At 43.4% G+C, this 27,965-nt stretch overlaps 2 protein-coding genes across 2 annotated transcripts; one reads left to right on the top strand and one right to left on the bottom strand.

Annotated features, from left to right (window-relative positions):
- The first annotated feature begins 9,335 nt into the window (after positions 1-9,335).
- Positions 9,336-10,570, top strand: LOC109400058 (uncharacterized). Its single transcript, XM_029867219.2, has one exon. The coding sequence runs from the start codon at positions 9,822-9,824 to the stop codon at positions 10,500-10,502; it is 681 nt and encodes a 226-aa protein (XP_029723079.2). The 5' UTR covers positions 9,336-9,821; the 3' UTR covers positions 10,503-10,570.
- A 3,727-nt stretch (positions 10,571-14,297) lies between these two features.
- On the bottom strand, positions 14,298-19,500 carry LOC115263864 (proline-rich antigen-like). Its single transcript, XM_029867217.2, has 2 exons — positions 18,958-19,500; positions 14,298-14,591 (listed from the first exon to the last, which is right to left on the bottom strand). The coding sequence occupies exons 1-2, from the start codon at positions 19,498-19,500 to the stop codon at positions 14,298-14,300; spliced, it is 837 nt and encodes a 278-aa protein (XP_029723077.2).
- Between the last annotated feature and the right edge of the window lie 8,465 nt (positions 19,501-27,965).

The following is a 27,965-nucleotide window of genomic DNA, read 5'->3' as shown; positions in this document are numbered from 1 at the left end:
GCTTGAAATTGTGCTATGAAGTCTGAAGGAATGGAAACGGTATTTTAAACGGTAGGGATTAAAGCCAGGATCTCATGTATACGAATACATTCTGCTACTATATTTGATACGTTGATTGGTAAAAAAGATATCATCATTTCATACATGGATCTACTCGAGCTCTTGCGAAGCGCATTTGCCAGACGGCATGCGTTCGAAGCCCAGGGAAAGGAGTATCGCAGGGTTATATTCCACAATGGTGCAACATCGGTCACCAGGTGGATTGCATAATTAACGAGTAAATCTTGCGCACTTCGAATATTGTTAATACCAAATTTGCTGAAAAAATTGAATCACTACCGGCTGCGGCTACAGTCAGTGTACTGGTGAATTTATTGGCACCCATAACGTTCGGGGAAGAGGAAGACATAATTATGTCGTTGTTCAAATAAAGCGAGAATTTTTCGCAGGGGGTGTTGTGGACGGGATCGACCGAAAAGCTGCTGATGGTTTGAGTATGTTAATTATTGGAAGGATCATGCATTGGTAATTTTCGTGGGTTTGGGGGTTGTTTGTTTTCCAATCTGGGTCACTTTATGAGGATGATGCAGCAGTGTAACCAATACGCAAACAGAGTGCGGCGAATTGAATGAGTGCATGCTAATTGAACAACCACCTGAAAGCACGCATCGATGGGTTTGTTTGGTTTTGGTCACAAATAGGGGTATATTGATTTCATTGGAGTGTGGATGAGTGTCTGAAAGCAAAGCACTGAATATCGATGATGGTATTCTTGCACTTGCGTGTGTGACCACATTTTCGGTACGCCATAATTTACCCAAACCACAGAGAACAGACATTCAATCCTTTTTTCTACAAAAAGTTGTGCAAGACATCAAGACATTCTCTACTGGACACGGTCCTGTGTCAATCCCAGTTCCCCTGGACGTTGAGCGCATTTAGGTCCTCTTCAACCGCAAACAGCCATGGCGTGAGCGGCCTACCACGGAGGCGCCTGCATCTGCTCCATTCTCTACTGAATATTATTTTCGCTTGCCTCACTTGCCTCACCGCTTGCCACTTCACCAACACAACTCAGCATGTCGTGTTTTATTAGCATGACAATATGTTTTTTAAACGTTCTTTAGTCGAGTTCTTTCAACGTCCAAGTCTCATGGCGATTTAGGACAACTTCCACTGTGTGATATTCTATATTTCTAATCCTACTTCTTTTATCGCACCGGTATTCTACACTACTATCAATTGCCTCTTTAACTAGAGCCGCACACTATAGACCTCCATCTTCTTGCCGATCCTATCGTAGACTGACTCGTCACTCTTTCACACTCACATCAGGATACCACATCCTCCCCTTGCAGAAATGTTCAAATACTATATTACTTATTACAGCTGGTGATGATACACATATCCTATGACTGCTTTGAAGTTATCTACAACATTTTATTTAGTTTGTTTACTAATAAGCCTATGAAGTACAATACGCCAATTGGGTGTCGTATTCACACTTCAGAAAACTCACTGCCAAAACCTTATTATGGAAATTATGTTTTCCGTTTCTTCTCCAATTTTGGAAAGTTGAAAACTATACTTCTCACTACTGCTCCTCCCAACCAAAAATAGGAAACACAATTGTTCATTACACAAGCAAAACAGAGACCCCATTCTACCTTTCAATTGGCTTCTTTAACGTTGTTGAGATAATTCGATATTCTGAATCTGCATGTCAAACTGAGCCGAAATCCAAATTTTCATGAATTTTGGTGCCCGGGAACCTATTTAAAAATCAATTTGAAGTTTGTATGGGAGCGATTTGTCGAATCACCCCTCGTCGCAGTTTGTACTGGGCGGAGCTGTCAAACAGTTGCCCAGCTGTCAAAAGGTGATTTCTAAAAATCTCTTTGAAATTGATTTAAGGTGCCAAAATAAAGTTCTAAAAATCTGAAAAAATCATAGTGGCTCAGAAAAAGGTGCTCTTTCGTATAAAATCAAAAAATCGATACATTTTTCAAAATTTAAAAACCCAATTATCCATCGACTATCATTAAAAACGATGAGTTTTAAATGTATTATGGACTATGTAGTGCATAACATTATTGTTTTAACCATCTTAGAACTTGAAAAATAGTGAATCGACGCAACCAACTTAATTTTAGTCATGTGAAACGAAAACTTCTTATCTGAAGTACACTTTTACACTTTTAATTGGCCGAAGGTTTCCAATATAAAGTAAACCAAATAAATAAAGAAATTCCGGTGATCAACCACACATATCACCTCAAAGAAAGTAAAGTCTAAAACTTTTTTTGCATTTCTACCGTGCAACTGCCGTGAGTATAAATTGACTTTTTTTTTATTATATTTATACATTACCAACCACCGCATTAGGAATATTTTGAATGAAATTTGTTTATTTTCACAATACTACCAAATGTTTCGGAATATAGGGCAATGCACTGTTTTGATTTTGTATGGGATTTTGACGTTTCGTGGCCTTGTTGTTTACAAAATTTCTGTAAGAGTGAAAGAGAACGAGATAATCTCATGCACTGCCCTATAGGCAACAGTCGACCGTTAAAGTCGCAACTTATATTTGGTACTGCGACGTTAATGAAGAATCACTCTCAGCTGGATTATAGCCAAAAATGCATTGATGGTATGGCTTGTGTACATAATCTTTACCAAATGTCTACTAAAAAATGTATCTACTAAAAAAACTTCCCATTCATCTACCCAGTTTGCACCTACGGCGATAGATCAATGCTGCGCCTTTCACCCTAATGAATCAAAAGAAATGAAACAGAAAAAAAAAACAAAATCGGCTGTCTTCGTCTTCGAACACGTTTCATGTACTTATCCTCGCTGCCCTCGCTGCATGTATGGAACTGTCACACAGCTACCACACGCACTCACTGACTCTGCATTCCCCCCGTTGTCCCTCCGGCAACAGTTCACGGCATACCGCGCACAGCAAAACACGAAGCGACCGAAGCGAGAGTGCACATTGGGGACTACACAGTAAAACCGCTCAGCACTAAAATGTGTAAGCCCTACTCATATGTGCATAATTTCCAGACCACACAAAAATGTGTTACAGTTACACATTCTCAAAAAAAGCTCGTACACTCGTCTAGATGCGAAATGTTGATATTTTTTTTGTTTTCCAAGGTCACTAGTAAACCTAGCTAGATTGCTGAACAAAAATTTTTGCGAATTTAACGATTTTGCGGACACAGGAGCTGATTTTGTAAATGTGCAAGGGTTACACATTTTTGGTGTAGTCTGGAAATTATGCACTTTTGTGCTGAGCGGCGTTAGCGTGTACGAAGGTGATGATTTTGTTTGCGGTTTTCTGTGAGAAAGTGAAGGAGAGAAGATTTTTTTGCTTTTTTTCCACTCATTCTCTCATAAGAAACCCCGTAGGAAGAAAGAGTGTTTCCCGGCTCATCAACCTTCGTAGTCCCCAATGGAATGCGTTCAAAAACATTCACACATCGACATCGCAATCGCTAGCCACGCATGCCGACAAGCAGACACAAACAAAACACACGTCGCGCTCCTTCACCGCCCCAGGCAACACCCACCGACAATCCAGCCCAACGGAGGAATACATACATAGACAAAACCACGAACTGGCGAGAAAAGAAAACAACATCCACCACTCCGCTATCACCACCCAGCAACGCGCCATCGCTGGGTCAGCGTCATTCCTGCTGCAACAAATACCATCAAACAAATATCGATATTGATAGGCCTTTTCATGTGAGTCAGTTCACAACTGAGTCAGAGAGTAAAAAATTCGAAGATTGAAAGTGAAGATTGACATTCTCATTTTTTCATTCGTGTTTGGCCACATTCATTGTCAGCTGAATGCCTCTCTTTTTTCATTCAATTCTCTGTCGCGAATATTTTTTCGCACGTCGTAAAACGTCCAATTTCTGTTAACAGACGCACAATCCGACTTAATGGACAAATAGAGAACATAATTAATATTCTAATTAACAACTATACACAAGTTTTGAGGTAATTGGAAGTATAATCGGGCGTTACGGTCCAGTTTTGTTTCTCAGTGAAAATTGTCAGTGACAGAAAAATGAATGAATAGGTGAAAAAATTCATTCACCAAAATGAATTTTATTTTGATCCCTCAGTTGAGAATCTTCAAAATTCACGTTGAATTTCACTCATTGAAAATGAAAATTTTAAACTCTGCATGTGACAGATCCGTGCATGCATTTGTTTACAAAGCTTGAACAACAGCTGCTAACAAGAACGTGTCATCTTCATAGAAGAACTGTCAAACGCCCGAACAATCAGCTGATTTAAGACGTCAAATGAAAAGGCCCATTCTGTACCACCACGTGACCGTGAGTGCATGTAAAGTGCTGCCAGAAAACACCCTATGTTTAATTTTCGGAATTCTCATTTAGTAATTGATTTTTTTTTTGCATGTTATAATTGACCCCTCCAGTTGTTTTTCTTTTTTTTCTTGAACTGCATTTGATTTAATTCCTCTGTTGGCTATGGGATTCATCCGCTATGGATATGGGCTATACTTCGGGTTTTTATACTTTCATTCACTGTTTTGGCCTTGAGCTATACTCGACGCAAAACAAGCATTTTTGTTGGCCATGGGCTTTACCCGACGCAACAGTTTTAAATGCTTGACTTTTGTATTGCATTGATCATAAACTACTCGACTCATTATGCTTGTTGGCCATGGGCTTTACCCGACGCAACAATTCAAATGCTTGGCAGTGAGCTGAAACTCTACTCAAGCATTACCTTTCCACAGTTTCTACTGTATTGGCCATGAGCTTAACTTGGCGCAATACCTATGTTGGCCATGGGCTAAACCCGACGCAACTAGTAGAATACTTGGCAATGAGCTCAAACTCTGCGCAAGTCATACCATTGCTATAAATGAAATCATTTCTGGCAACCATGCTCGATGAACTCTTTTCCTCTATACTTACACATTCTACCCTCCGTGGCACTCACTTTTCTCACACCACAGCAACTTTTCGAGCTTGTCTCAAGTTTTTTTTTCACTTTCTTAATCTGCAATTACCACAATTTACACCACATAACTACTATGAACATCATGGCAGGATCGCTAATGTGATATTCTATATTTCTAATCCTACTTCTTTTATCGCACCGGTATTCTACACTACTATCAATTGCCTCTTTAACTAGAGCCGCACACTATAGACCTCCATCTTCTTGCCGATCCTATCGTAGACTGACTCGTCACTCTTTCACACTCACATCAGGATACCACACACTGGTGGTCCATTTTTTTTGTCCAAATTTATATCGTACGTATTTAAAACGGTTAAAATTGTATAGACCAGCCAAAAATAGAACAATACGCTTGCTCATGCAGCGGATGTTCTAAATTTGTTTGGTGCATTTTTCTTGTAAACAATAGGGAAGTAGAACAATCTCGGCAGGGGTCCTATTTTGGGCACTTTTCTGCTATAACTCAGCCAATTCTGAACCAATTGACACAATTTTTGGAACGCGATGAGATACGTATAGTATCTAGCCGTGTACAAAATTTCAAGTCAATTGGTTTGGAATTGACTGAATTATAGCGAAGAGTGCCCAAAATATCGGCCGCTGCCCAAGTGGTTCGCTCCCCTAACACATTTAGTAATTTTTGTATGATATTGCAAATTTGACTTATTTTCCACTATATCGGTCAAAATGTCAAACCGGTATAAATTTATTCATCGTGAGAAAAAATTACATTTCAAAGCGTCGAATCAAGTATCAATATATTGTTGATAAACGTTAAAAAAAATCATTCAATTCGGTTCACTGGTTTCCGAGATATGACAGTTCAAACATTAGTTGTCTAAAAAATAATGTTATACCAGAACGGTTATAACTTCGCGTAAGATTAGTCAATCGAGCTCAAATTTTTACCAATCATGCACACATAATAGGTTAACAAACCGTCAAAATTTGAGAATTTTTGATGCACTCTATGAAAAGTTACAGCATGTTGAACATTTTTGTGAGGGAAAAAAAAGTTGCCTATTTATCCCAAACATTTTGGCCATCCCCTGTACTTTGAGCAGTTGTATTGAGAGTCCTTTCCGAAATTTCTTAATGAATTCCTTTGGTAAGACTTTCAGAAGATGCTTCTGGGAAAATTATTTTAAATCACCCTGGAGTTTCTTCGAGAATTTCGCTAAGAATTTTAAAATTTCGCCAGGAATTCATCCAAGAACACTTCTTCAAGGAATTCGTTTGAGAATTTTTCTTTTAGATATTTCTCCGAGAATTTTTCCTCCAGAAATTCTTGTAAAAATTCGCTCAAAAATTCCTTCGAGAGCTCCTTATGAAATCACTCTAAAAAATCCGACAGTAATTTCTCCTGCAATTCATTCGATGATATCTCCATGATTTGCTCCAGAAAACTTCTTCAGGGATTCCTCCATGAATTCATCCAGGAGTTTTTCCTGGAATTTCTTCAGAAGTTTCTCCGAAAATTCCTCCGGGAGTTCTTCCGGAAATTCTTCCAGGAGTTCATCCGTGAATTCTTCCAGATATTTCATTCGAGAATTGCGCTATGAATACATTAAATTCTTTCAGGAGTTCTTTCGAAAACTGTTCCACCAGGAATTCTTTCGAGCATTGTTTCTCCAGGAATTCATCCGGGATTTTTTCCTCCAGAAATTCCATCGAGAATTCTTCCTCCAACAATTCCACTGAGAATTCTTTCCAAGGAAATCTATTCAGAATTCCTCCAGGAGATCCTTCGAGAGCTCCAGGTGTTCCTCCGGAAATTCCTCCAGGAGTTCATCAGTCCTTCCAATGAATATTCCAGAATTTCCTTCGCGAGTTCCTGCATTTTTTCTCCAACAATTTCGAAAGGAATTCCTCCATTCTTTCCTTCCATGATTCCACCAGCACTTCATTCGGGATACATCCCGCACTTTCTCTAAAAGTTCTACCAAGAGTTCCCTCGAAAATTCTTCCAGAAGGTATCCAGGGAATTTTTCCAGGCATTCTTTCAGGAGTTCTCCCATGAATTCATCCAGAAATTCCCCCATGAATTTATACAGGAATTTCCCCATAGATTCATCCAAGCGTTCCTCCAGGAATTTCTTCAGGAGTTCCTTCGAGAGACTTCTCGATAGAACTCCTGGAAGAATTCTTGAAGGGATTCCCGGATCAATTCATATAGACACTCCTTGAGGAATTTCCGGAGGAACTCCCCAAGAGAAATTATTACTTTACGTGCAAACTTAGGGTTGAATTAAAGTGGAAATGGGCAATTATAGAACCAAATTAAGATTATACTGGTAGCCCAGCTTAACCTTGGTGCAGTCGCATAATTGACCATTTCCACTTTAAATCAACCTTAAGTGTCCATGCAAAGTAATGATTGCTCTAAATACACCGTATATCTGCATGCAATACGGCTTCAGCACCGTGGTTACCTGGGTCCTGGAGGCATTCCCGAAGGAACTCCTGGAGTAATACTTGGAGGAACTTCTTGAGGAACTCCTAGAGGAATTCGCGGAGGTACTCCTGTAGGAATCTCTTGAGAAGTTCCTGGAGGAACTTCTGGAGGCGTTCCCAGGAAAATTCTCGGAAGAACTTCGAGATGTATTCTCGAAGGAACTCTTGGAGGATTGTCTGTAGAAACTCCCGAAGAAACTCATGGAGAAATGTCCGGAGGAACTCCTGGAGGAATGCCCGAAAAAACTCCTGGAGGAATTCCCGGAAAAACTCCTGGAGGTATTTTCGGAGGAACTCCGCAAGGAATCCCTAGAGGATTTCCTTGAGGAACTGTTGGAGGTATTCCTGGAGGAATTGCAGGAGGATTTTCTGAAGGAACTGTTGGAGGATATTCTGGAAGAACTCCTGGAGGATTCTCTGGAGAAACTCCTAGAGTTATTCCCGGAAGAACTCCTCAAGGAATCCCCGAAGGATTTCCTGGAGCAATGATTGGAGGAACTCCTGGAGGAGTTTCTGGAAAAAAATCCTGAACGAATTCCCGAAGGAGCTTCTGGATGAATCTCCGGAGGAACTTCTGGAGGAATTCGTGGAGGAACTCCTGGAGGAATTCTCGGAAGAACTCTTGAGAAAATTCCCGAAGGAGCTCCTGGAGGGATCCCCGGAGGAACTTCTGGAGGAATTCGCGGAGGAACTCCTGGAGAAATTCTAGGAAGAAGTCCTGAGGGAATTCCCGAAGGAACTCCTGGAGGCATTTCCGGAGAAACCCCTTGATGAACTCCTGGAGTAACTTCTTGAGGAACTCGTGGAAGAATTTCCGAAGGAACTCCTGGAGGAACCCCTTGAGAAATTTCTGGAGGATTGCCAGGAAAACTCCTGGCGGAATTCCTGGAACAAACATCCGGAGGAGTTTCCGGAGGAACTACTTCTGGAAGAGTTTCTGGTGGAATTCTTGGAGGAACTCTTTGAAGTATTCCCGGAGGATGTCCTGGAGGATTTTCTGGAGAAACTTCTATAGGATTTTCTGGAAGAACTCCTGGCTGGAGAAACTCCTAGATTTATTCCCGGAAGAACTCCTCAAGGAATCCCCGGAAGAACTCCTGGAGTAATGCTTGGAGGAACCTCTTGAGGAACTCTTCCAGGAACCCTTTGAGGAACTCCTGGAGGAAATCCCGGAGGAACTTCTGGAGGAATTCCGGAGAAACTCCTGGAGGTATTCCCAGAGGAACTCCTGGAGGAACTCCCGGAGAAATTCCTCGCTGGAGAGCTCTCTTACTAGGGCTTTTTAAGGAATTCCCACTGGGGATTTCTCCAAGAGTTCCCTCCAGGAATTCCTCCAGGAGTTCCCTCTGGGAGTTCCTCCAGGAGTTCACAAGAATTCCTCGAGCAATCGCCGGTGGAAGTTCCCACTGAATTTTTCTCAGGGAATTCAGTGAGAATTCTTGCATGAATATTCAGTGGCAATCGCTGGACGAATTTTCAGCGGTAATTATTGACGGAACAACTATTGCTTACGGGTTTCTTGAAAGAATTCGTGCTTGAAAGTCTCAAAAGGGATTTTATCTGGCGGAATAACAAAAGGAATCTCAGAATTTCAGTTTTGTTTAGACAGAACAAAACAATGATTTGGAATACCAGTGAAATTGCTGTAAGGTGCACCGATCGGCGTCCATTCCTGAGAGGCATATTGTGGCCAAACCCCCTTCCCCCCTGAACGATGTACGTCGTGTTTAAACAAACCCTCTTCCAAGCGCTCTTCATACATTTCGTGAAAATAAAATTTGATGAAGTTATCATTTTTTATTATATCTCGTGCAGTCTTATTTAGTTTTTGGTGCGTCAAATAAATGCGACTAATTCAATCGTTCATACAACCAAAAACGCATCACGAATGCTATGTTTCATAACAACAATAAAAACAAAAACAATGCTAAATGCAAACAGTCTCAAATATGTAGCGCCCTGTCTAAATCGCAGATCGCAGCAACCATGGTAAAGAGCGCCGTTCAGCTGATTTGTCATAATTTCATCAATTTCACGCCTACTACCTGCATGGGTGCTTCTCGGGTTAAACAGCTGCCTACGACTGTTTTCCCTTTCATGCTCTCTCTAATGTGACAAAAATGTTGTTGGAGACAATTTTCCAAAACCACTTCACAGGAACCGATTTGCCCCTTCTTTGTTGGAACTACGGTACCGACGTTGCTGAACCTTGACAGCTCGAGGGTCTTTGCTGTGTCACTGCGGAAAGTAAAATGTTTCCGACGGTCGATTCCGATGGTTAGTTTCGGTTGCGTCGCAGCACTAGAAACATCACCGGAACAGCGGTTCCGGAACAGACGGTCATCATGGCAGAGCATCTTCTTCAACGGTTTGCTACCATCGGTAGTACCAGCACAGCCGGCCCACCGCCGACTACGGCGACCATCAATTCGAGAATTCACCACGAACCATTTATTAAATATCCAGTTTACGGGCCTGGTTCCGGACCAGAAATCTTCGAAGAAGGCGAAGGCTTTTGGGCCAGTGGAAGTGCTCCGGGGTTCTTCCCAGGGCAGGGACCACCGCCCCCTCCACCTCCACCTATCCCTTATCGAATCCCATACGGAAAATACGGGAAGGCGCGCTTCAAGGGTGCCTCCGTAGCGATCCTGACGTTCATTGGCTTCCTGTTCTTCCTGAGTGTTCTTCAGAACTACATTCGAGACTACTCCACCACGAGCAGCCCAACGGTAAGTGTATCTACAGGGAAGCACATTCCAACCAACTCGGTAAAGATTTTCGATTCCAAAAAGGTCATTGTGCTGTCATCGGGTGCCACCAAGGAGAACCAAGGTCCGCAGTATCCGTTCCTGCAGAAGAATGATGGGATTTTGAGTGCAGAGGACGATTCCTACAGTTACAAGAAGACTTCTTCCAGCGGAAAGAACCGTAATAAGAATCCGAATCAGAAGCGACAGTACTCATCGGATGTCGCATCAGCAACGCCCTCGTTGTTCACCGATGTTCTTACCGTTGACGGGTTTTAGCTGTAATTTATGTTTTGTGGTGAAATGTTTTATTTAAAGTGACTTGTTTAATTTATTGAATATTTATAATATGGAAAGAAGGGCTTAAATGGTTAACATTTAATAAAGTAATAGTGGTTAGTGAACTATGTGTGTCTTCATGCTCGTTAATTTGCTGTGCGTTTCTCTTGGTGGTTTTCTGTTGTATATATGATGATGTGTTTTAAAATGACTAAGAAAATACGACGAAACCGATACAGTAGCGTAGCGGTAAATGGATTGGGATCATCAGAAGGTTTTCCTTAGGATAGGGGCGAGTACAGTTCTCACCCAAGTTAGCTGCCTAATCTTATAATTAAGGACTTCATGACTCGTTTTTTAAGAGGGCACCAAGGGATGGCGCTTCCAGCTTCCTAAGCGGCCTTACCACTTCTTGTGTACTTTGAAGGCGAGAAAGAGTCTTCACCACGCCGGCTTCCCGCTGCACAGACAATATCACAAACAGGTACTGTGTGCACCGCAATTTGACCTCCCTTATCCTTATCCGGTTTCTCCGCAGAAGGACGTGTCGACATGGGGCCAGTGTATACCGTGAACCTTTCCAGGAAACCTTTCCATGCCGCATGGTTCACGGTTCGACCCAGGCTTTGAAATCACCCGTTATTAGCGCCAGTATTCACCCTGTTAGTTCGGTCTTCAAATAGTTCAGCATCTGTGTAAACTGCTCGATCGACCACTTCGGAAGCGCATATCAGCTGCAGAAAAAGACCCCGTTTACATTGGTGACCACGCTACGCTCGTTTACCTTGGCGACCACGAAGCCTTTGTAAAAGAGGGCACTTACTCCTGGAATGCGGGCGTCGTTCTTGACGGCGCTCTTGCGCTTTTTGTCACGCTTAGCTTGAGATCCACTACGCCTCTACGAGTACGTCGATCAGGATTTCCTGCCTACCCTTTCCAGCCTTCCGATTTTTTTCTTCCTTATAAGCCATAGGGGGAGAAACTGCTCAACAGACACCCGAAAAGGAAAGTTCGGGTAGTGTGGGGTTAAGGTCGTCTTCTACAACAAAAGTAACTATTAATTCCTCGACCCACTAAACACATACCTATGGTCGCCAACCCCTTCATCTCTCTGAAACCACCAAGAAGGCATTGCTTCAGAGAGGGGCTAGTGCACATCGCACCCTCAAGGTTAGCTGCGTAGCCTGCAGCAACGAACATCGATGACTCGCTTTGAAGAATCCATCCCGGTAGCATGCTGGCACTTAACCAATTTCCCGAGTAGTCCTCACCACTCCCTCTGTTCACGGAAATCGGGCAGGGTCAACCCCGCCCGAGCCGAACTGCTTTGCAGATATCAATAACTGATGCCTATGTGCAATCCGATCTCACCTATCCACAAGGAAGGGTATCACTACCTTTCATGCCCTATCAGATGCACCAGAAGGTTTCTGACAGCAGGGTCTCCACCTGCCTCATGCCTTAACGGGGACCCCTCTCAACCGCGGACTTGGATCCAACCCAGTACACCGACGCCACGACAGCAACGCCAGCAAGGACTTTCTCTCCTCGGCCACTTAATCGCTGCAAGGGTCGATTTTGACCGCAGGGCACCGGCATGACCTACGAAGCCGACTCCGGAATACTGGACCACCTCTTGTACCGCACCTGAACTAGCCATTCTTCGAGTCCACGCGTCACTATCTCACCAACATGCTGCTCCGACTTCTGGTTGTTCACAACCGTCACCTCAGTATTGTGGTGAACCAACTTCAGTTTCCTGGACCTCTCCACGCCTACACAACCTTGATCGAGTGGTCGGTAGTCAATCACCTCCTCGATCGTCTCACCGTAGATTTCTAGCTTAATATCGACAATCTTCACTCCCACTGGGTACTCTAACCTCAACACCTCGTCGTACATGACATTCCACAACACCGGACCCAGGATGGAACCTTGCGGGACATCTGAGGTTATGTGAAAGCACTTCCTACTCACCTCTGTGTTGTAAACTAGTACTCGATTCTGGAAGTAACTTCCGAGAATCTTGTACAGGTACCCGGGTATCCCCAGACGCAAGAGTGCATCGGCAATAGCTGACTAGCTGGCGCTATTAAACGCATTCCTTACATCCAGAGTCACTACTGCACAGTAGTGAATCCCTCTACTCTTACGCTCAAGTGCATTCTCGGCGGTTTCCGTTACCGACAGGATAGCGTCTACGGTCGACCTCCCCTTCCAGAAGCCGTACTGGCTACTCGAAAGACTATTTTCACCCTCGGTGTACCTCAACATTCTATTGAGGATGATCTTTTGAGCACCTTCCCCGCCGTGTCGATCAAGCATATTGGTCTACATGCCGACGTGTCTCCGGGTGGTTTCCCCGGCTTTGGCAATAGAACTAGGGTCATTTCTGCATAGCAGACTTAAACATCTCGGGCACCTCTGCAATAGCTACTTTTAAGGCCAGGTTCGGAACTCCGTTCGGACCAGGGGCCTTACCTACGCTAAGGGACTTTGCTTTCTCCGCAAGTTCCACATCGGTGACCCTCTCCTCATGGCCAGCCCCAGACCTCGGACTAGAATCAAAAAGCCCTTCGATGATCCCCTCCAGCATCTCTGTACATTTCTCTGGTGGACCCATTGCACCTCTCGTCTTGGCCATAACGATCCTGTAGGCATCACCCCACGGATTCGCATTGGTACTCCTCAACGCAGGCCTTTTTACTTGCCTTTATCTTAGTCTTCAGTGCAACTTTTGCAGCGACGAAAAAGATCCGTCGTTCGTTGTCCCATTCGGATCGGTCTCTTCCGGATTGGTCTAGGCAATCTGGAATTATACCCATTTTCATAATTTGGACCAATACCGGTGGAAGCGGCCAAATCCTCGGTATATCCAGTTATTTAAACACAGCTTCTTATCGAAAATGAATTTAAAACCCTCATTTTTTTAAATGCACTTGCCAGTTACTTTTTATTCTCAAGTAAACCTGTCTTTGCGGTCGGTAATAGGCATACCACGCTCCACAGAACGATGTTTCGCTCCCCCTGCATGATCTGCATCATCGTACGCAACCAACCATTACGGGATATTATTTTGCATTCGAAACTTGACTGCCTCCAAGCCAAATGCTGCCGCAGTGACTCTTTTCCGCCAAAGTTGGTTTGAAAAGGAAAACTTGTGCATCCGACTAGGTACCTATGTGTATGCTTTCCTCACAAACACCGTTCGATGCGCGTACACTGCAACAACGCAACGCTTGCAGCAAGGTTCTCCGGTGGAGAAACGGGACATAATCAAAACAGTTGAAACTTCGGTTAACTCTTGTCTGATTCAATTATCTCACCGTTGCCGTCACACGTTGGAGAACCGACCGACCTCGGCATGAATCCAAATGAAATCTCGGTAACAGAAGCGTGCATGTAGTGTGATGCTTGGGGAAATGCCTTTATTTGCGAGGGAGGATTAAGGTATGTGTGGCTTGAAAACTACTGATATCTTTGAAATGCTTTCATAATAATTTATTCGAATCACATTAAAATGCTTTAAAGTATGCAATACTCGTACTGACACGGTTGCGTTACTAATACTGAGGATCTATTCAATAAAACATTTGGAAACCTTATTTTTTGTTGCTTTGAAATTAAATACTAATTCACCTTAAATTCAATGGTTAAAATCAAAAGATTAGTGTTGATGTTGCTTCAAACCCACCTAGAATAAGAATTCATTCGATTATTATTTTTTTTGAAAATGTTTAATTCTTAAGCACTTCTCCACTGTAATATTTCCTATAAATTCACTCACAACACTCTTCAGTAGTAATCATAATAGATAACGTCACCTTCCTCATCGCGATGCCTTTGACCAGAGTTGCCAGTTTTTCTTATCCGGTAGACATGTTTGCCGCCATTGCTGCTGCTACCACCGCCGCCACCGCCGAATTCTGGGGTCCGGTTGCCACTAGTAGTTAGCAGATGGTATTTACCGTCAACGGCCGCATAGCCAGGACCATTGGCATCGTACTCTCCGACCATTTCATCTTTGTCACTTATCATCACCTCTTCAACGTCCTTCCGGCGAGTTGCTCCCGCCGTCATTACCATGACCTAGCAAATGAAGAATAAAAATTCATATTTATTTTATCTTATAAGTTACCAAAAGGTAAAAAAAAACTCAAAATGAAACCTCTAGGTTCTGAAAGATCAATTTTAATCTTTCGAACGCGCCTAGAAACTTCATCTCTCGGAAATTGTAGTTTTGAAAGAAGTAACTCCTAAAAGTTGGTGAAGGCCAGTACGCAATTAAGACCTCTTGAAAGGTTCTTGAACCTTTTGTCATGCAACTTCAATCCCTACCTCCTAGTTGGCACCAGCCAGGATACGGAGCAGATCAACTACCAAGCGAGTTACTAAAACACGGTGGAGAAGCACTGGTGAGAGCACTACACCGTGTCATTACCAAGATTGGGAAGGAGGAAGTATTACCGGAGGAGTGGATGGAAAATATGGTGTGTCCGATCTACAAAAAGGGCGACTAGTTGGGTTGCGGGACCTATCGCGCGATCACACTACTAAGCGCTGCCTACAAGGTACTCTCTCAAATTTTATGCCGCCGTCTATCACCGATTGCAAGAGAGTTCGTGGGGCAATATCAGGCTGGACTCATGGGTGAACGCGCTACAACGGACCAGATGTTCGCCATCCGCCAGGTGTTGCAGAAATGTCGCGAATACAACGTGCCCACACACCACTTGTTCATCGATTTTAAATCGGCGTATGATACAATCGATCGAGACCAGCTATGGAAGATTATGTACGAGTACGGATTCCCGGATAAACTGATACGATTGATCAAGGCGACGATGGATCGAGTGATGTGCTTAGTTCGAGTATCAGGGACACTCACGAGTCCCTTCGAATCTCGCAGAGGGTTGCGGCAAGGTGATGGTCTTTCGTGCTTGCTCTTCAACATTGCTTTAGAGGGTGTAATAAGAAGAGCGGGGATAAACACGAGTAGAACGATTTTCACGAAGTCCGTTCAGCCGCTTTTTTCGCAGATGATATAGACATTATAGCTCGCAAATTTGAGACGATGGCGGAAACGTACATCCGACTTAAGGATGAAGCCAGGTGAATCGGATTAGTCAATCGTTTTAGGTAATTTTCGACTGGAATACTACTAGTGTACTGATGTTGGCTTTCTTGGTCAATCTAAATGGCTAGTTTTGGATTACCCGACGTTTCGGCCGGTTTTATTTGGCCTTTATTAAGGCAAACATCAATCAACCGTTTTTTGTACTATGGTTTAACCTTTCCCTTGATAAAGGCCAAATAAAGCCGGTCGAAACGTCGGGTAATCCAAAACTAGCCGTTTAAATTGACCCTAGAGCGAGAAAGCCAACATCTGTACATTAGTCATTATTGTGTCGAAGACAAGGTAAATGATGGTAAAGGACTCCAGGGAAGAATCACCGCGCTAGCCAACCCGAATTTCTATCGACGGTGATGAAATCGAGGCGGTTGAAGAATTCGTGTACTTAGGCTCACTGGTGACCGTCGACAACGACACCAGCAGAGAAATTCAGAGGCGCATTTTGGCGGGAAATCGAGCTTACTTTGGACTGCGCAGAACTCTACGATCGAACAAAGTTGGCCGTCACACGAAGTTAACTATCTACAAAACGCTAATTAGACCGGTAGTTCTCTATGGACACGAAAAATGTCGTCGAGCACTTGACACTGAAGAAGTCTGTAAGTCACAGACGAAATAGGCCTATCTGTCCGAAGATAAGCACAGTAGTAGAATTAAAAGGAATTTGCTCGTCCTTTCTAGTTTTTCTTAAAAGAGTTATTCATTTTTTATTTTCTTTTGCAAAAGTGAAGTATTAAGTGAAATGTTTTTAAATTAAACTAGAGCCTGACGAAAAATGGACCCTACGTGCAGAGGACCAACGTGCCCTTGGAGTTTCGAACGGAAGGTGCTGCGTACCATCTACGGCGGAGTGCAGATGGAAGACGGGAATTGGAGAAGGCGAATGACCCATGAACAGCATCAGCTGCTGAGAGAACCAACCGCCATTGTACACACCGCAAAAATCGGGAGGCTATGGGCGGGTCACGTCATCAGGATGTCGGAAAGCACCCCCACCAGACGCGCCAACTTGGCCAAATTATTGGGGCAAAGCCTGATTTTTCTGATTTTTTGTATGGGAAAATCGAAAAATCGTCAATTATTGGGGGGGCAAAACCTTGCTTGCCCCCCCTAAGTTGGCGCCTATGACCCCCACTAAAATGGTCAAGAGTCATCCGATCGGTACAAGAAGACGTGGTGCGCAGCGAGCTAGGTGGGTCGATTAAGTGGAGGACGATCTGCGGATTCTTGGCAGAGTGTGAAACGCAGCCATGGACCGAGCAGAATGGCGAAGACTCCTATAAACAGCAGAGGTCACTAAGGCTGTGATCGGTAAGGTAAGTCAGCCTTTGAAGAAGCTTGTCCTCTACGGTCTGTGAAGACCACAAGAGGAACCCCTTGGTGGAACTCTGATCAGGCCAAGCTCAGGTAACAATGTAGAAAGAGTTGAAACAGCAAACGTTCAGCTGGTTCGGAAGTTTTCAGGTCGGCTCGCAAGCCCGTCTGAACGATCCTGAAAAAAAAAACTGAAAAAAACAAACCTTTGTATAAATGTTTCCCGTTTGAGTGAAGCCTGTTTGTTAAACAAAATCCTTGCGAAATCTAAGGATTTCCGAGTGAACGGACTTCGTTTGCCATATGGCGATTTTACTTCCTCCGATGAGAAAGTTCTGGAGTGCTTATTCAGCACACACTTCCCCGGATGTGCGGATATTACATCTTCGGATGAACCTGATGCCTTTTCTTGTAGTGATTCTCTGGCATCGGCACGAATTATCTTTACTATAGAATCGATTGAGTGGACATTAAATAGCTTTGCTCCTTTCAAATCTCCAGTGGCAGATGGGATTTACCCTGTTTTGCTTCAGACAAGATTAGATTATTTCGAATACTTCTTCTTCTTCTTTATGGCTCTACGTCCGTACTGGGACTTGGCCAGCTTCGCTTCAACTTAGTGTTCTTTAAGCATTTCCACAGTTATTAATTGAAGGGCTTTCTTTGTCTGTCATTGCATGAATTTGTATATTGTGAGGCAAGTACAATGATACTCTATGCCCAGGGAGTAGAGAAAATTTTCCCGACTGAATTGGCGATCCATAGCCTTAACCACTAGGCTAACTGGAGACCCGAACACGTTTTGAAGAAAAAAACACTTGTTTGCAGTTTTGCTACAGGGTATATCCCCAAATCTTGGTGGAATATTACTGTAAAGTTTGTTCCGAACGTAGGTCGTGCGTCGTATAAAGAAGCAAAGAGCATTAGGCCTATTAGTTTGATCTCTTTTCTTCTGAAATGCTTAGAACGCATTGTGCATCATCACATACGTAATGTTCAGCTGGCCAACGTGCCTCTCCATGTGAACCAACATGTCTGCCAACCTGGCAAGTCAACTCTGAACTATTTTACACAAGGTTGTTATAGATATCGATAATGCATTCGCTCGATAGTAATCTTGTTTGGGTGTTTTTTTAGATATCGAGAGTGGCATTAACAATGTGCCTTTCGATACCATTTGACATTCATGATATATCTCTAATGATTTGCAATTGGATTCATCAAATCGACATTGCATCAAGCAGCGACTAGAAAATTGAGTGTTTGTAGATGCCCCCAAGGGGGAGTCTTGTCCCCACTTTTGTGGAATCTCGTAGCAGATACGCTATTGAGGCAACTCAATAATAGCGGTTTTCCTATTTATGATTCCTACATTGTTAGTTGATATGTGCATCAGGACCCTATTCGACCTGATGCAAAGCGCCTTTTAGGTAGATGACGTAACGAAGCTGTGCTCTGACAGTTCAGTGATCTGTTAACATGGACTTAGTTTCTGGTGGAGATCCAGCAAAACTGTCTTTCGAAAGATTGTTAATCCAACCGGAGTTTTTGAAGTATGCTGAAGAGTAAAATATAATCGACATTTTCGTATAACAATGGTTTCAGGGTGGAAGACGTGAGTTGAATTATCACTGTTCAAAACTCTAACAGCTTGTAAGAAGCTTTCTGAACTATCAAACAATGTAAGAATAGACCGGTGCTTGAGATGATATCCACAGCATCCAAAAGGCCCAACAGCTTATCAGCAATAGTATGTGCAATAAATAGCCCACTAAATTTCTATCACAAAACACAATTTTATTTCTCACAACAACGACACTTCCAATAGAATACAATGTACCCTAAATTCATTTTTAATCCAACTCAATTTGAGCTAAAATATGTTTGTAACGACTTATGCCATGTGCAGTTTAAACGGAACTGCTCAAATCATTTCCGTGCTAAATCTTCAGTTATGGTGAATGTAAACTGTGTTGGTTTCATAGAAAAAAACTTCCTATTACTTACGGTCGGATTCATCGTGTCCATGTGCTCCTTCAAGCAGCTTTGCAGCAAGTTCAAAAAGTACAGAAACGCCAACAGTGTCAGCGCAGACAGGGCGGCTCCCTTGCCCTTCTTCGGCTTCGATTTGTGGATGTGGATTGGAATCGGATGCGACACCGGCGGAGGGTGATGCGGTGGGGGATGATACTCGTAACCACCTGATGGGGGTCCAGGCGGTCCATAGGAACTGCCTCCGTGGCCACTACTTCCACCGCCATACCCGGACGAACTGGGAGGAGGAGGTCCATACTTGGTGCTGTGACCCTGGGAGCTATCCGCTGCGGAGTATACCGGATATGGAGGGCCCGGAGCCGACACCGGTCCTCCGGGATGCGACGGGCCGTAGTACGGGTTGTAGCTTGGTGAATACATGGTAAAAATAAACGGATGTGGACGATGATAGTAGGAGAATTGGCGATCGATAGACGGTGTTGGCTCCGAAGAACTTTCAAAGCCGACTACATCCGACGATGTCGACGCGGGACTGCGTACTGAGTTGACTACCATCTTGGTCTGGAATCGGGAGAAGTTAGGTTCCGGAGCAGTTCTTGCGATACCGTTAGCTCGCCGCACTAGACTAATCGGGAACTGGGTCTTTGAGGTAACTGCATGCAGCATGGTAAACCTGGCACTGTCGCGGTGGTGATAATTAATTGAGGTACCAATGTGTGAAGTCACCGAGGGGAGATGCACTAGCCAGAGCCTTCATGTCCCATGACATTGAAAATATTGCACCGTGACGAATGAGTTTCTATGCCGTCATAATGCCTCTTCATGCCATTTACTTGCACTTTCACAATGCTATTTACCATTTACCATACACTCTTAGAAAAATTCATGTAAATTTAAGTTCACTTGGATGCACATAAAAGGAGCGGCCCGTTTGACACAAATTTACGTCTTCTATCACAAATAAAATCGAGCCAGCAATCGTTAGAGCCGAAGCGAGAGATAAAACATATGTAAGTAAAATAATGAAATGGATTCGAACTGTGGTCCGCTGATTGAGAGGCACGTACTATACCTCTCGGCTGTATCACCGAGTTGTAAGACAAACGATAAATGTAAATCTGATTCAACCTATCTGGTCAGATAGGTTTATTAACATCTTGTGCAACCAACTCGAACTTACATGAAGGATGTAAAACTGAGTCAAATTTGCCATTCAGTCATGAAATGTTTGCGTACGTTGATGGTTTACGTCACGTGTAAATTCCTAATTTTTTAAGAGTGTAGTGTAGGACAAACTTGGTCCAATAAAATAAGCACAATTTTAATGGGACACAGATTTTGGCCTAATTTAACAAAGCATGACAGTAAACACACATAAAACAATATATCGCAAGCCCATGTACACTGTAGCTTATAACTGTTCGGACAAACGCCGACTTTCATACAGAGTAGTCAACTTTGAGATGCTATAAATGCTTTGTTTGTTTAGCACAATATTTGACACGGATCTACAAATATGCTGAATTTTCGTAAGCGTCATGCAACATGTTTTAAGTCACAGGTCTGGGCATGACAAGGTAACCAAAATGTGTAAAACTAATCGGACAGAGACACATCAGTTAATCTAAGGGGGACCGCTGTCCGATCAGATTTGCACATTTTGGTTGCCTTGTCACGCCCAGACCAGTGAGCGAAAACATTTTATCCTTCGTATACGTAAAATTTAACATATTTATACTGCCGTGAATCGCAAGTCAGTCCCATCTGTAAAAAGTAGGCATTGAGAAAATGGACTCTGAAGTTTTCAAACTTGATTTATATGTAAAACTTCAAAAAATCGTCATGAATTGAAAACTTCTGCGATCATTATGAAACTTTTACAAAATGTTCCAAACACGGTATCATATCTGAAAAATATAAAACTGGTTATAAAAGTGTTCAGTTTTGTACAGCAGGGTACTCAAATTTTGGGATTACTTTCCATTATGGGACAATCTGACTTGGTGTTGTTTTTCAATTTTATTGAACAAACTATATATTTTTATTCACACTGCTGAAAGATCATCGAAAGATAGGTCGAAAACTGCAGTTACCTCAATTTTGCCCAAAATGCAGATGGGACTGACTTGCGATTCACGGCAGTATAGTTCCCTACAAAATTTGTGCTCAATTTATGAATTCACAATTCAATTTCACTGAGCTAGATCACACTAATGGTGGCTAGATTTGAATCATGGTTTCATCGAGGATTGTCCACAATGACCAGAGCAAACGGCGTTTAATACTTTCCAAGAGATACACGCTCATCAAACAAAAATGCTATTTATTTTGTAATTAGGTACTATGCCATCTTATTGATTGGCGGAGCTGAGTATTTGAAAACTACTACACGGTGCTCCATTTACCGTTATTATAAAATAAAATATACCATCAAAACCTGAAACGCCATTCTCTTTATTTATCTATCCTACACCTCTGGCCAAATTTTTAAAATCATCGTTGGGCGAAATTTTGAGTTACGCCCTTTTAAAGGGCCTAACCTCTAAAAAATCGTGTTTTCTATAGAATACCGCCACATTTCATAACAGAATCATGAATTAAAGGCATCAATAACAAAAATTATCATGAATAATATTGAAATTTGGTAGTATGCATCCATATAAATATTAGTGGAGTGCATTTTCTATCAAAATTGGTCATTACGTCAATTTACGGTAGGTTTTCTTAGGGCCTATAGAAAACAAACATTTCATCGGTGTAACAATTCAATTAAAAGTATATTGTATTGTGATTCCGGGGGTGGAAGCTCAGGTAAAATATTATCTCCTGGGCGCCCATTAAAAACACCACCCCCGGCGAAGACTGGCGCTCGAGCCTAGCTATTTAGCACTGTAGTTGGAGGAAATGCCAATGCAGAACCCGTAGCTTCCGGGAAGGTAAGCCCAGCTCCCTGGGTTAGTGGGTTGGTGTCAGGCCCTGCGAGCCAGCCGTAAAAAAGACTAGCACCGGAAAATCAACAAGAGAAGAATGCGAACCGATACCAACGGCGACAACCACAGCGACGAAAAGGGACTTGCGATTGGAAGCTCGGTACGTGGAACTGCAGATCTCTCAACTTCATCGGGAGCACCCGCATACTCGCCGATATACTGAAGGACCGCGGGTTCGGAATCGTAGCGCTGCAGGAGGTGTGTTGGACAGGATCTATGGTGCGAACGTTTAGAGGTAATCATACCATCTACCAGAGTTGCGGCAACACACGTGAGCTGGGAACAGCTTTTATAGTGATGGGCGACATGCAGAGGCGCGTGATCGGTTGGTGGCCGATCGACGAAAGAATGTGCAGGTTGAGGATCAAGGGCCGATTCTTCAACATTAGCATAATAAACGTGCACAGCCCTCACTCCGGAAGCACTGATGATGACAAGGACGCATTTTACGCGCAGCTCGAACGCGAGTACGACCGCTGCCCAAACCACGACGTCAAGATCATCATAGGGGATCTAAACGCTCAGGTAGGCCAGGAGGAGGAATTCAGACCGACGATTGGAAAGTTCAGCGCCCACCAGCTGACGAACGAAAATGGCCTACGCCTCATCGATTTCGCCGCCTCCAAGAACATGGCCATTCGTAGCACCTTCTTCCAGCACAGCCTTCCGTATCGTTACACCTGGAGATCACCACAGCAGACGGAATCTCAAATCGACCACGTTCTGATTGACGGACGGCACTTCTCCGACATTATCGACGTCAGGACCTGTCGTGGCGCCAACATCGACTCCGACCACTATCTGGTGATGGTTAAACTGCGCCCAAAACTCTCCGTTATTAACAACGTACATTACCGGCGGCCGCCCCGGTACGATCTAGAGCGACTGAAGCAACCGGATGTCGCCACCGCATACGCGCAGAATCTCGAGGCAGCGTTGCCGGACGAGGGTGTGCTCGATGTGGCCCCTCTAGAGGACTGCTGGAGTACAGTGAAAGCAGCCATCAACAACGCAGCCGAGAGCACTATCGGGTACGTAGAACGGAGTCGACGAAACGATTGGTTCGACGAGGAGTGCAGAGCGGTTCTGGAGGAGAAGGATGCAGCGCGGGCGGTTATGCTGCAGCATGGAACCCGACAGAATGTGGAGCGATACAGACAGAAGCGGAAGCAGCAGACCCGTCTCTTCCGGGAGAAAAAGCGCCGCCTGGAAGAAGCGGAGTGCGAGGAAATGAAACTGCTGTGCCGTTCACAGGAAACACGCAAGTTCTACCAGAAGCTCAACGCATCCCGCAAAGGCTACGTGCCGCAAGCCGAAATCTGCAGGGATAAGGACGGGAGCCTCCTGACGGACAAACGTGAGGTGATCGAAAGGTGGAAGCAGCACTTCGACGAGCACCTGAATGGCGAAGAGAATATAGGCACGGAGGACCAAGGCAGCGGAGGAAATGACTATGTTGGTGCAGCAGAGGACGGGAACGAACCAACTCCCACGCTGAGGGAAGTTAAGGATGCCATCCACCAGCTCAAAAACAACAAAGCGGCTGGTAAGGACGGTATCGCAGCAGAACTCATCAAGATGGGCCCGGAAAAGTTGGCCACCTGTCTGCACCAGTTAGTAGTCAAGATCTGGGAAACCGAACAGCTACCGGAGGAGTGGAAGGAAGGGATAATCTGTCCCATCCACAAGAAAGGCGACAAGTTAATGTGTGAGAACTTTCGAGCGATCACCGTTTTGAATGCCGCCTACAAAGTGCTATCCCAGATCATCTTCCGTCGTCTTTTACCTAAAGTAAATGAGTTCGTGGGAAGTTACCAAGCCGGTTTCATCGACGGCCGGTCGACAACGGACCAGATCTTCACCGTACGGCAAATCCTCCAGAAATGCCGTGAATACCAGGTCCCAACGCATCACCTGTTCATCGACTTCAAAGCGGCATACGACAGTATCGACCGCACAGAGCTATGGAAAATTATGGACGAGAACAGCTTTCCCGGGAAGCTGACTAGACTGATAAGAGCAACGATGGACGGTGTGCAGAACAGCGTAAGGATTTCGGGTGAGCTATCCAGTTCATTTGAATCTCGACGGGGACTACGACAAGGTGATGGACTTTCCTGCCTACTATTCAACATCGCCCTGGAAGGTGTTATGCGACGAGCAGGGCTCAACAGCCGGGGTACGATCTTCACGAAATCCAGCCAATTTGTCTGTTTTGCGGATGACATGGATATTATTGCCAGAACATTTGGAACGGTGGCAGAACTGTACACCCGCCTGAAACGTGAAGCAGCAAAGGTCGGACTGGTGGTGAATGCGGCTAAGACAAAGTACATGCTGGTAGGTGGGACTGAGCGAGACAGGACAAGCCTTGGCAGCAATGTTACGATAGACGGGGATACTTTCGAGGTGGTAGAAGAATTCGTCTACCTCGGTTCCTTGCTAACGGCTGACAATAACGTGAGCCGTGAAATACGAAGGCGCATCATCAGTGGAAGTCGTGTCTACTATGGGCTCCAGAAGAAACTGCGGTCAAAAAAGATTCACCCCCGCACCAAATGTACCATGTACAAGACGTTAATAAGACCGGTGGTTCTCTACGGACACGAGACATGGACGATGCTCGAGGAGGACCTGCAAGCACTCGGAGTTTTCGAGCGACGGGTGCTAAGGACGATCTTCGGCGGTGTGCAGGAGAACGGTGTGTGGCGGAGAAGGATGAACCACGAGCTCGCTGCACTTTACGGCGAACCCAGCATCCAGAAGGTGGCCAAAGCCGGAAGGATACGGTGGGCAGGGCATGTTGCAAGAATGCCGGACAACAACCCTGCAAAGTTGGTGTTTGCTAACCATCCGGTTGGTACAAGAAGGCGTGGAGCGCAGAGAGCACGATGGGCGGACCAGGTGGAGCGTGATCTGGCGAGTGTTGGGCGTGACCGAGGATGGAGAGCTGCAGCTGCAAATCGAGTATTATGGCGGCAAATTGTTGATTCAGTATTATCATGAATTTGATGTGAACTAAATAAATGATTGTATTGTGATTCCATATGTCTATAGATGTTCATAATACTCTCAGTCAAGGCGATAGTATTCACATGCATCTAGCTCCAACATTTCAAAAGGACGTAACTGATCTTCAACACAATATCTTCTCCCATAGTTTTAGATCGTATCTCATCTTTCCCAGGACACCAACAACCACTATCGGAAAGAATTGCATTTTCCCCGTCCAGTAGTAGTTGTACATTGCGTCGGAGAGGTAAAGGTTTGGTTTCGGCAAGCAGTTTCGCCTTTTTGAAATGTTATCACCGATTGAGTTTAAATAAGGGCGAAAGTAACATGATTGATTTCTCTTCATCGACTCTCTCTTCTGCAAATTAAAGTGACAAGATGCAAATCCAATCGATTTTTATCACACTTAGACGACCAAAAAGTGCAACAATACTTGCATCTTGTGACTTTAATTTTAAGAAGGGAGAGTAGATGAAGAGAACTCGCTCATGTTACTTTCGCCCTTATTTAACTCGGGAGCGGTCGCGTCGTGTACTGAGTACACGCACCATGAAAAATGCACACTTGTGATTCACAGTGTGAACGTAGTGCCGTTGTAGGTAGTCGAAGACGCGACTGCTCGAGGGTTAAACTCAATCTAATCTCAATCTCAACACTAACATTTGAAAGTGCGTAACAACCATTGCAAATTTCTGCTTCTTTAGATCTTCCTGAGCGTATTTCCCATTATTCACGTAAACTCTAACCAGTAACAGGAAGAGCAGTCTCCCCTCTATCTGAAAACAGGATAAATTTGCATGAATGAATTGAAACACGCCTAGGAGAAACGGAAGAAGTTGAGGCGTTAAACGGTTGACTAACAGACAAAAAGTCGAAACAGGCTTCAAATAATCGAACATAATATGCTGCATGAAAATTCTCTCTTTTTTAATATGTAGGTAAGACCTTTCGTTCCTACTAATTTTGCAACTTATTATACATTGCAAGAAAAAATATCGCGCAAAGTTTTGCAAAAATGTAAGTAGATATGCGCGGTTGCATTTAACTGTATCGGTGTCTTCTGCGCGGTCAATCCTCAGCTATTTTCCGCACTTATCGTAGAAGACACGAACACGATATGATGTACTGGCGACGATCCATGAGCGATTTTGAACATTTTTGCGCGATAATCTACGGTTAAACGCGCAATATTGGCTATCGATTTTTTTGTTTATTTCTACGTTTTGTCTTCTCAGCCTCAGTATTTCAAAAGAGCGTAACAACATTCCCAAAACAATACCTTTTTTCAAAGTTGTGGCATGGCACTTCTAAACGAAAAGAATGCTTCTCTTTTGATGGCTTTCATTAGAGGGATAACATGCAATCTACATCCATATAAGAAGGTGCCGTATCAAAAGGCAGTTACGCCCTTCTGAAATGCTGAAGCTGATGAAGACAAAACGTACAAATGAAAAAAATTGAAAGACAAAAGTCAAATAAAAGTAAAATTAGTAGGGACAAAAGGTCTTACCTACATATTTTGAAAGAAGAAAACAATTTCACCCTGCAAATTATGCTTGATTATTTGTTGCCTTTCCGACTTTTTTTTCTTTTGGCCTTTCCATATTTTGGTTTTCTATTCTTATGACTTAAGATATTTGGCACACAGACATATTTCTTTTTGTTTAATTTATGGTTGCCTATTTTTTTTGACTATTGTTTTTAAAGCAAATTTGCTGTATAGAGAGTGTACGCTCTTATCGGTGCTAACATTTCAAAAAGGCGAAACTTCTTGCCGAAACCAAACCTTTATTGAAATGTTGGTGCTGTATGCATGTGAATACTATCGCCTTGACTGAGAGTAATATGAATTTCTATAGACAATACAATATACCTACTTTTAATTGAATTGTTACACCGATGAAATGTTTGTTTTCTATAGGCCCTAAGAACACCTACCGTATGTTGGCGTAATGACTAATTTTAATAGAAAATGCACTTCACCGATATTTATATGGATGCATACTACCAAATTTCAATATTATTCATGATAATTTATGTTATTGATGCCTTTATTTCATGATTCTGTTTTGAAATGTGGCGGTATTCTATAGAAAACACGATTTTTTAGAGGTTAGGCCCTTTAAAAGGGCGTAACTCAAAATTTCGCCCAACGATGATTTTAAAAATTTGCCCACACGGAGAAACTGAAAAACTCAAAATTAGGTACTTTTAAACTCAATTTTGAGTTCTTTTTCATCTCCCTTTTCATGCGCTCTTTCTGTTGTTGTCAGAGAGTGAAGAGAGAAACAGCCCAACTTTTGCAGTTCCGTGCGTCAAGCCAAAACTGAGTTTCTAGCACAGTACTCAAATTTGAGTGAATACAACCTAGTCAAAATTTCGGTTGGGTGGAAAAAACGTAAAATTAGGTATTTTTTTCACATGGAAGCAAGCGGGAACAACCCAACAAAAACATCGATTCCATCAACTCAAAATTGGCTTGACGCACGCAACCCCGAAGTTGGGTGGAAAGAACTCACTTTTGGGTAGTTTCGTCTCTCCGTGCAGAGGTGTGGGATAGATAAATAAAGAGAATGGCGTTTCAGGTTTTGATGGTATATTTTATTTTATAATAACGGTAAATGGAGCACCGTGTACTACCTAATTAGAAAGTTCCGGTGAGGATCAATTGTATTCGGTATTTGAAATGCCATTGAGAATTTAAGTCGACCAACCAAGCTAACACCGCACCGCTTTGCATTCGAAACGTAGCAAGTTTATGGCGTCGCTATGACATTGTCAATCTACTACGTAGACTCAATTTCGGCAAGCTCAGATCCCTTTCCCCTTTCGTAGACTTTTCTCAATACAAAATTTTCAATATGTGTATGAAAAGAAAATGTTGCTGAGGAAAGTTGCAATTGCCCCTCTTTTATCTTTCTCTTTTTCGTGTTTGTTTACGAGAGTGAGTGGGAAAAAACAAAAAAGCTGCGCACGCTAGAGCAGACCTAAGCAGACAAGTCTTATAAAAGTAAAATA

This window comes from Aedes albopictus, chromosome 1 (genome assembly GCF_035046485.1).
Source record: "Aedes albopictus strain Foshan chromosome 1, AalbF5, whole genome shotgun sequence".
Taxonomy (NCBI): domain Eukaryota; kingdom Metazoa; phylum Arthropoda; class Insecta; order Diptera; family Culicidae; genus Aedes; species Aedes albopictus.
Note: the sequence above shows the minus strand (reverse complement) of the source record. Positions and strands in the feature narration are given on the sequence as shown.

Excerpts from the sequence above, each read along its gene's own strand:
- LOC109400058 (XM_029867219.2), top strand. The coding sequence starts at position 9,822 with ATGGCAGAGCATCTTCTTCAACGGTTTGCTACCATCGGTAGTACCAGC.
- LOC115263864 (XM_029867217.2), bottom strand. The coding sequence starts at position 19,500 with ATGGTAGTCAACTCAGTACGCAGTCCCGCGTCGACATCGTCGGATGTA. Across the intron at positions 14,592-18,957 it reads TGGACACGATGAATCCGACC|GTCATGGTAATGACGGCGGG; the intron begins GTAAGTAATAGG and ends TTCATTTGCTAG.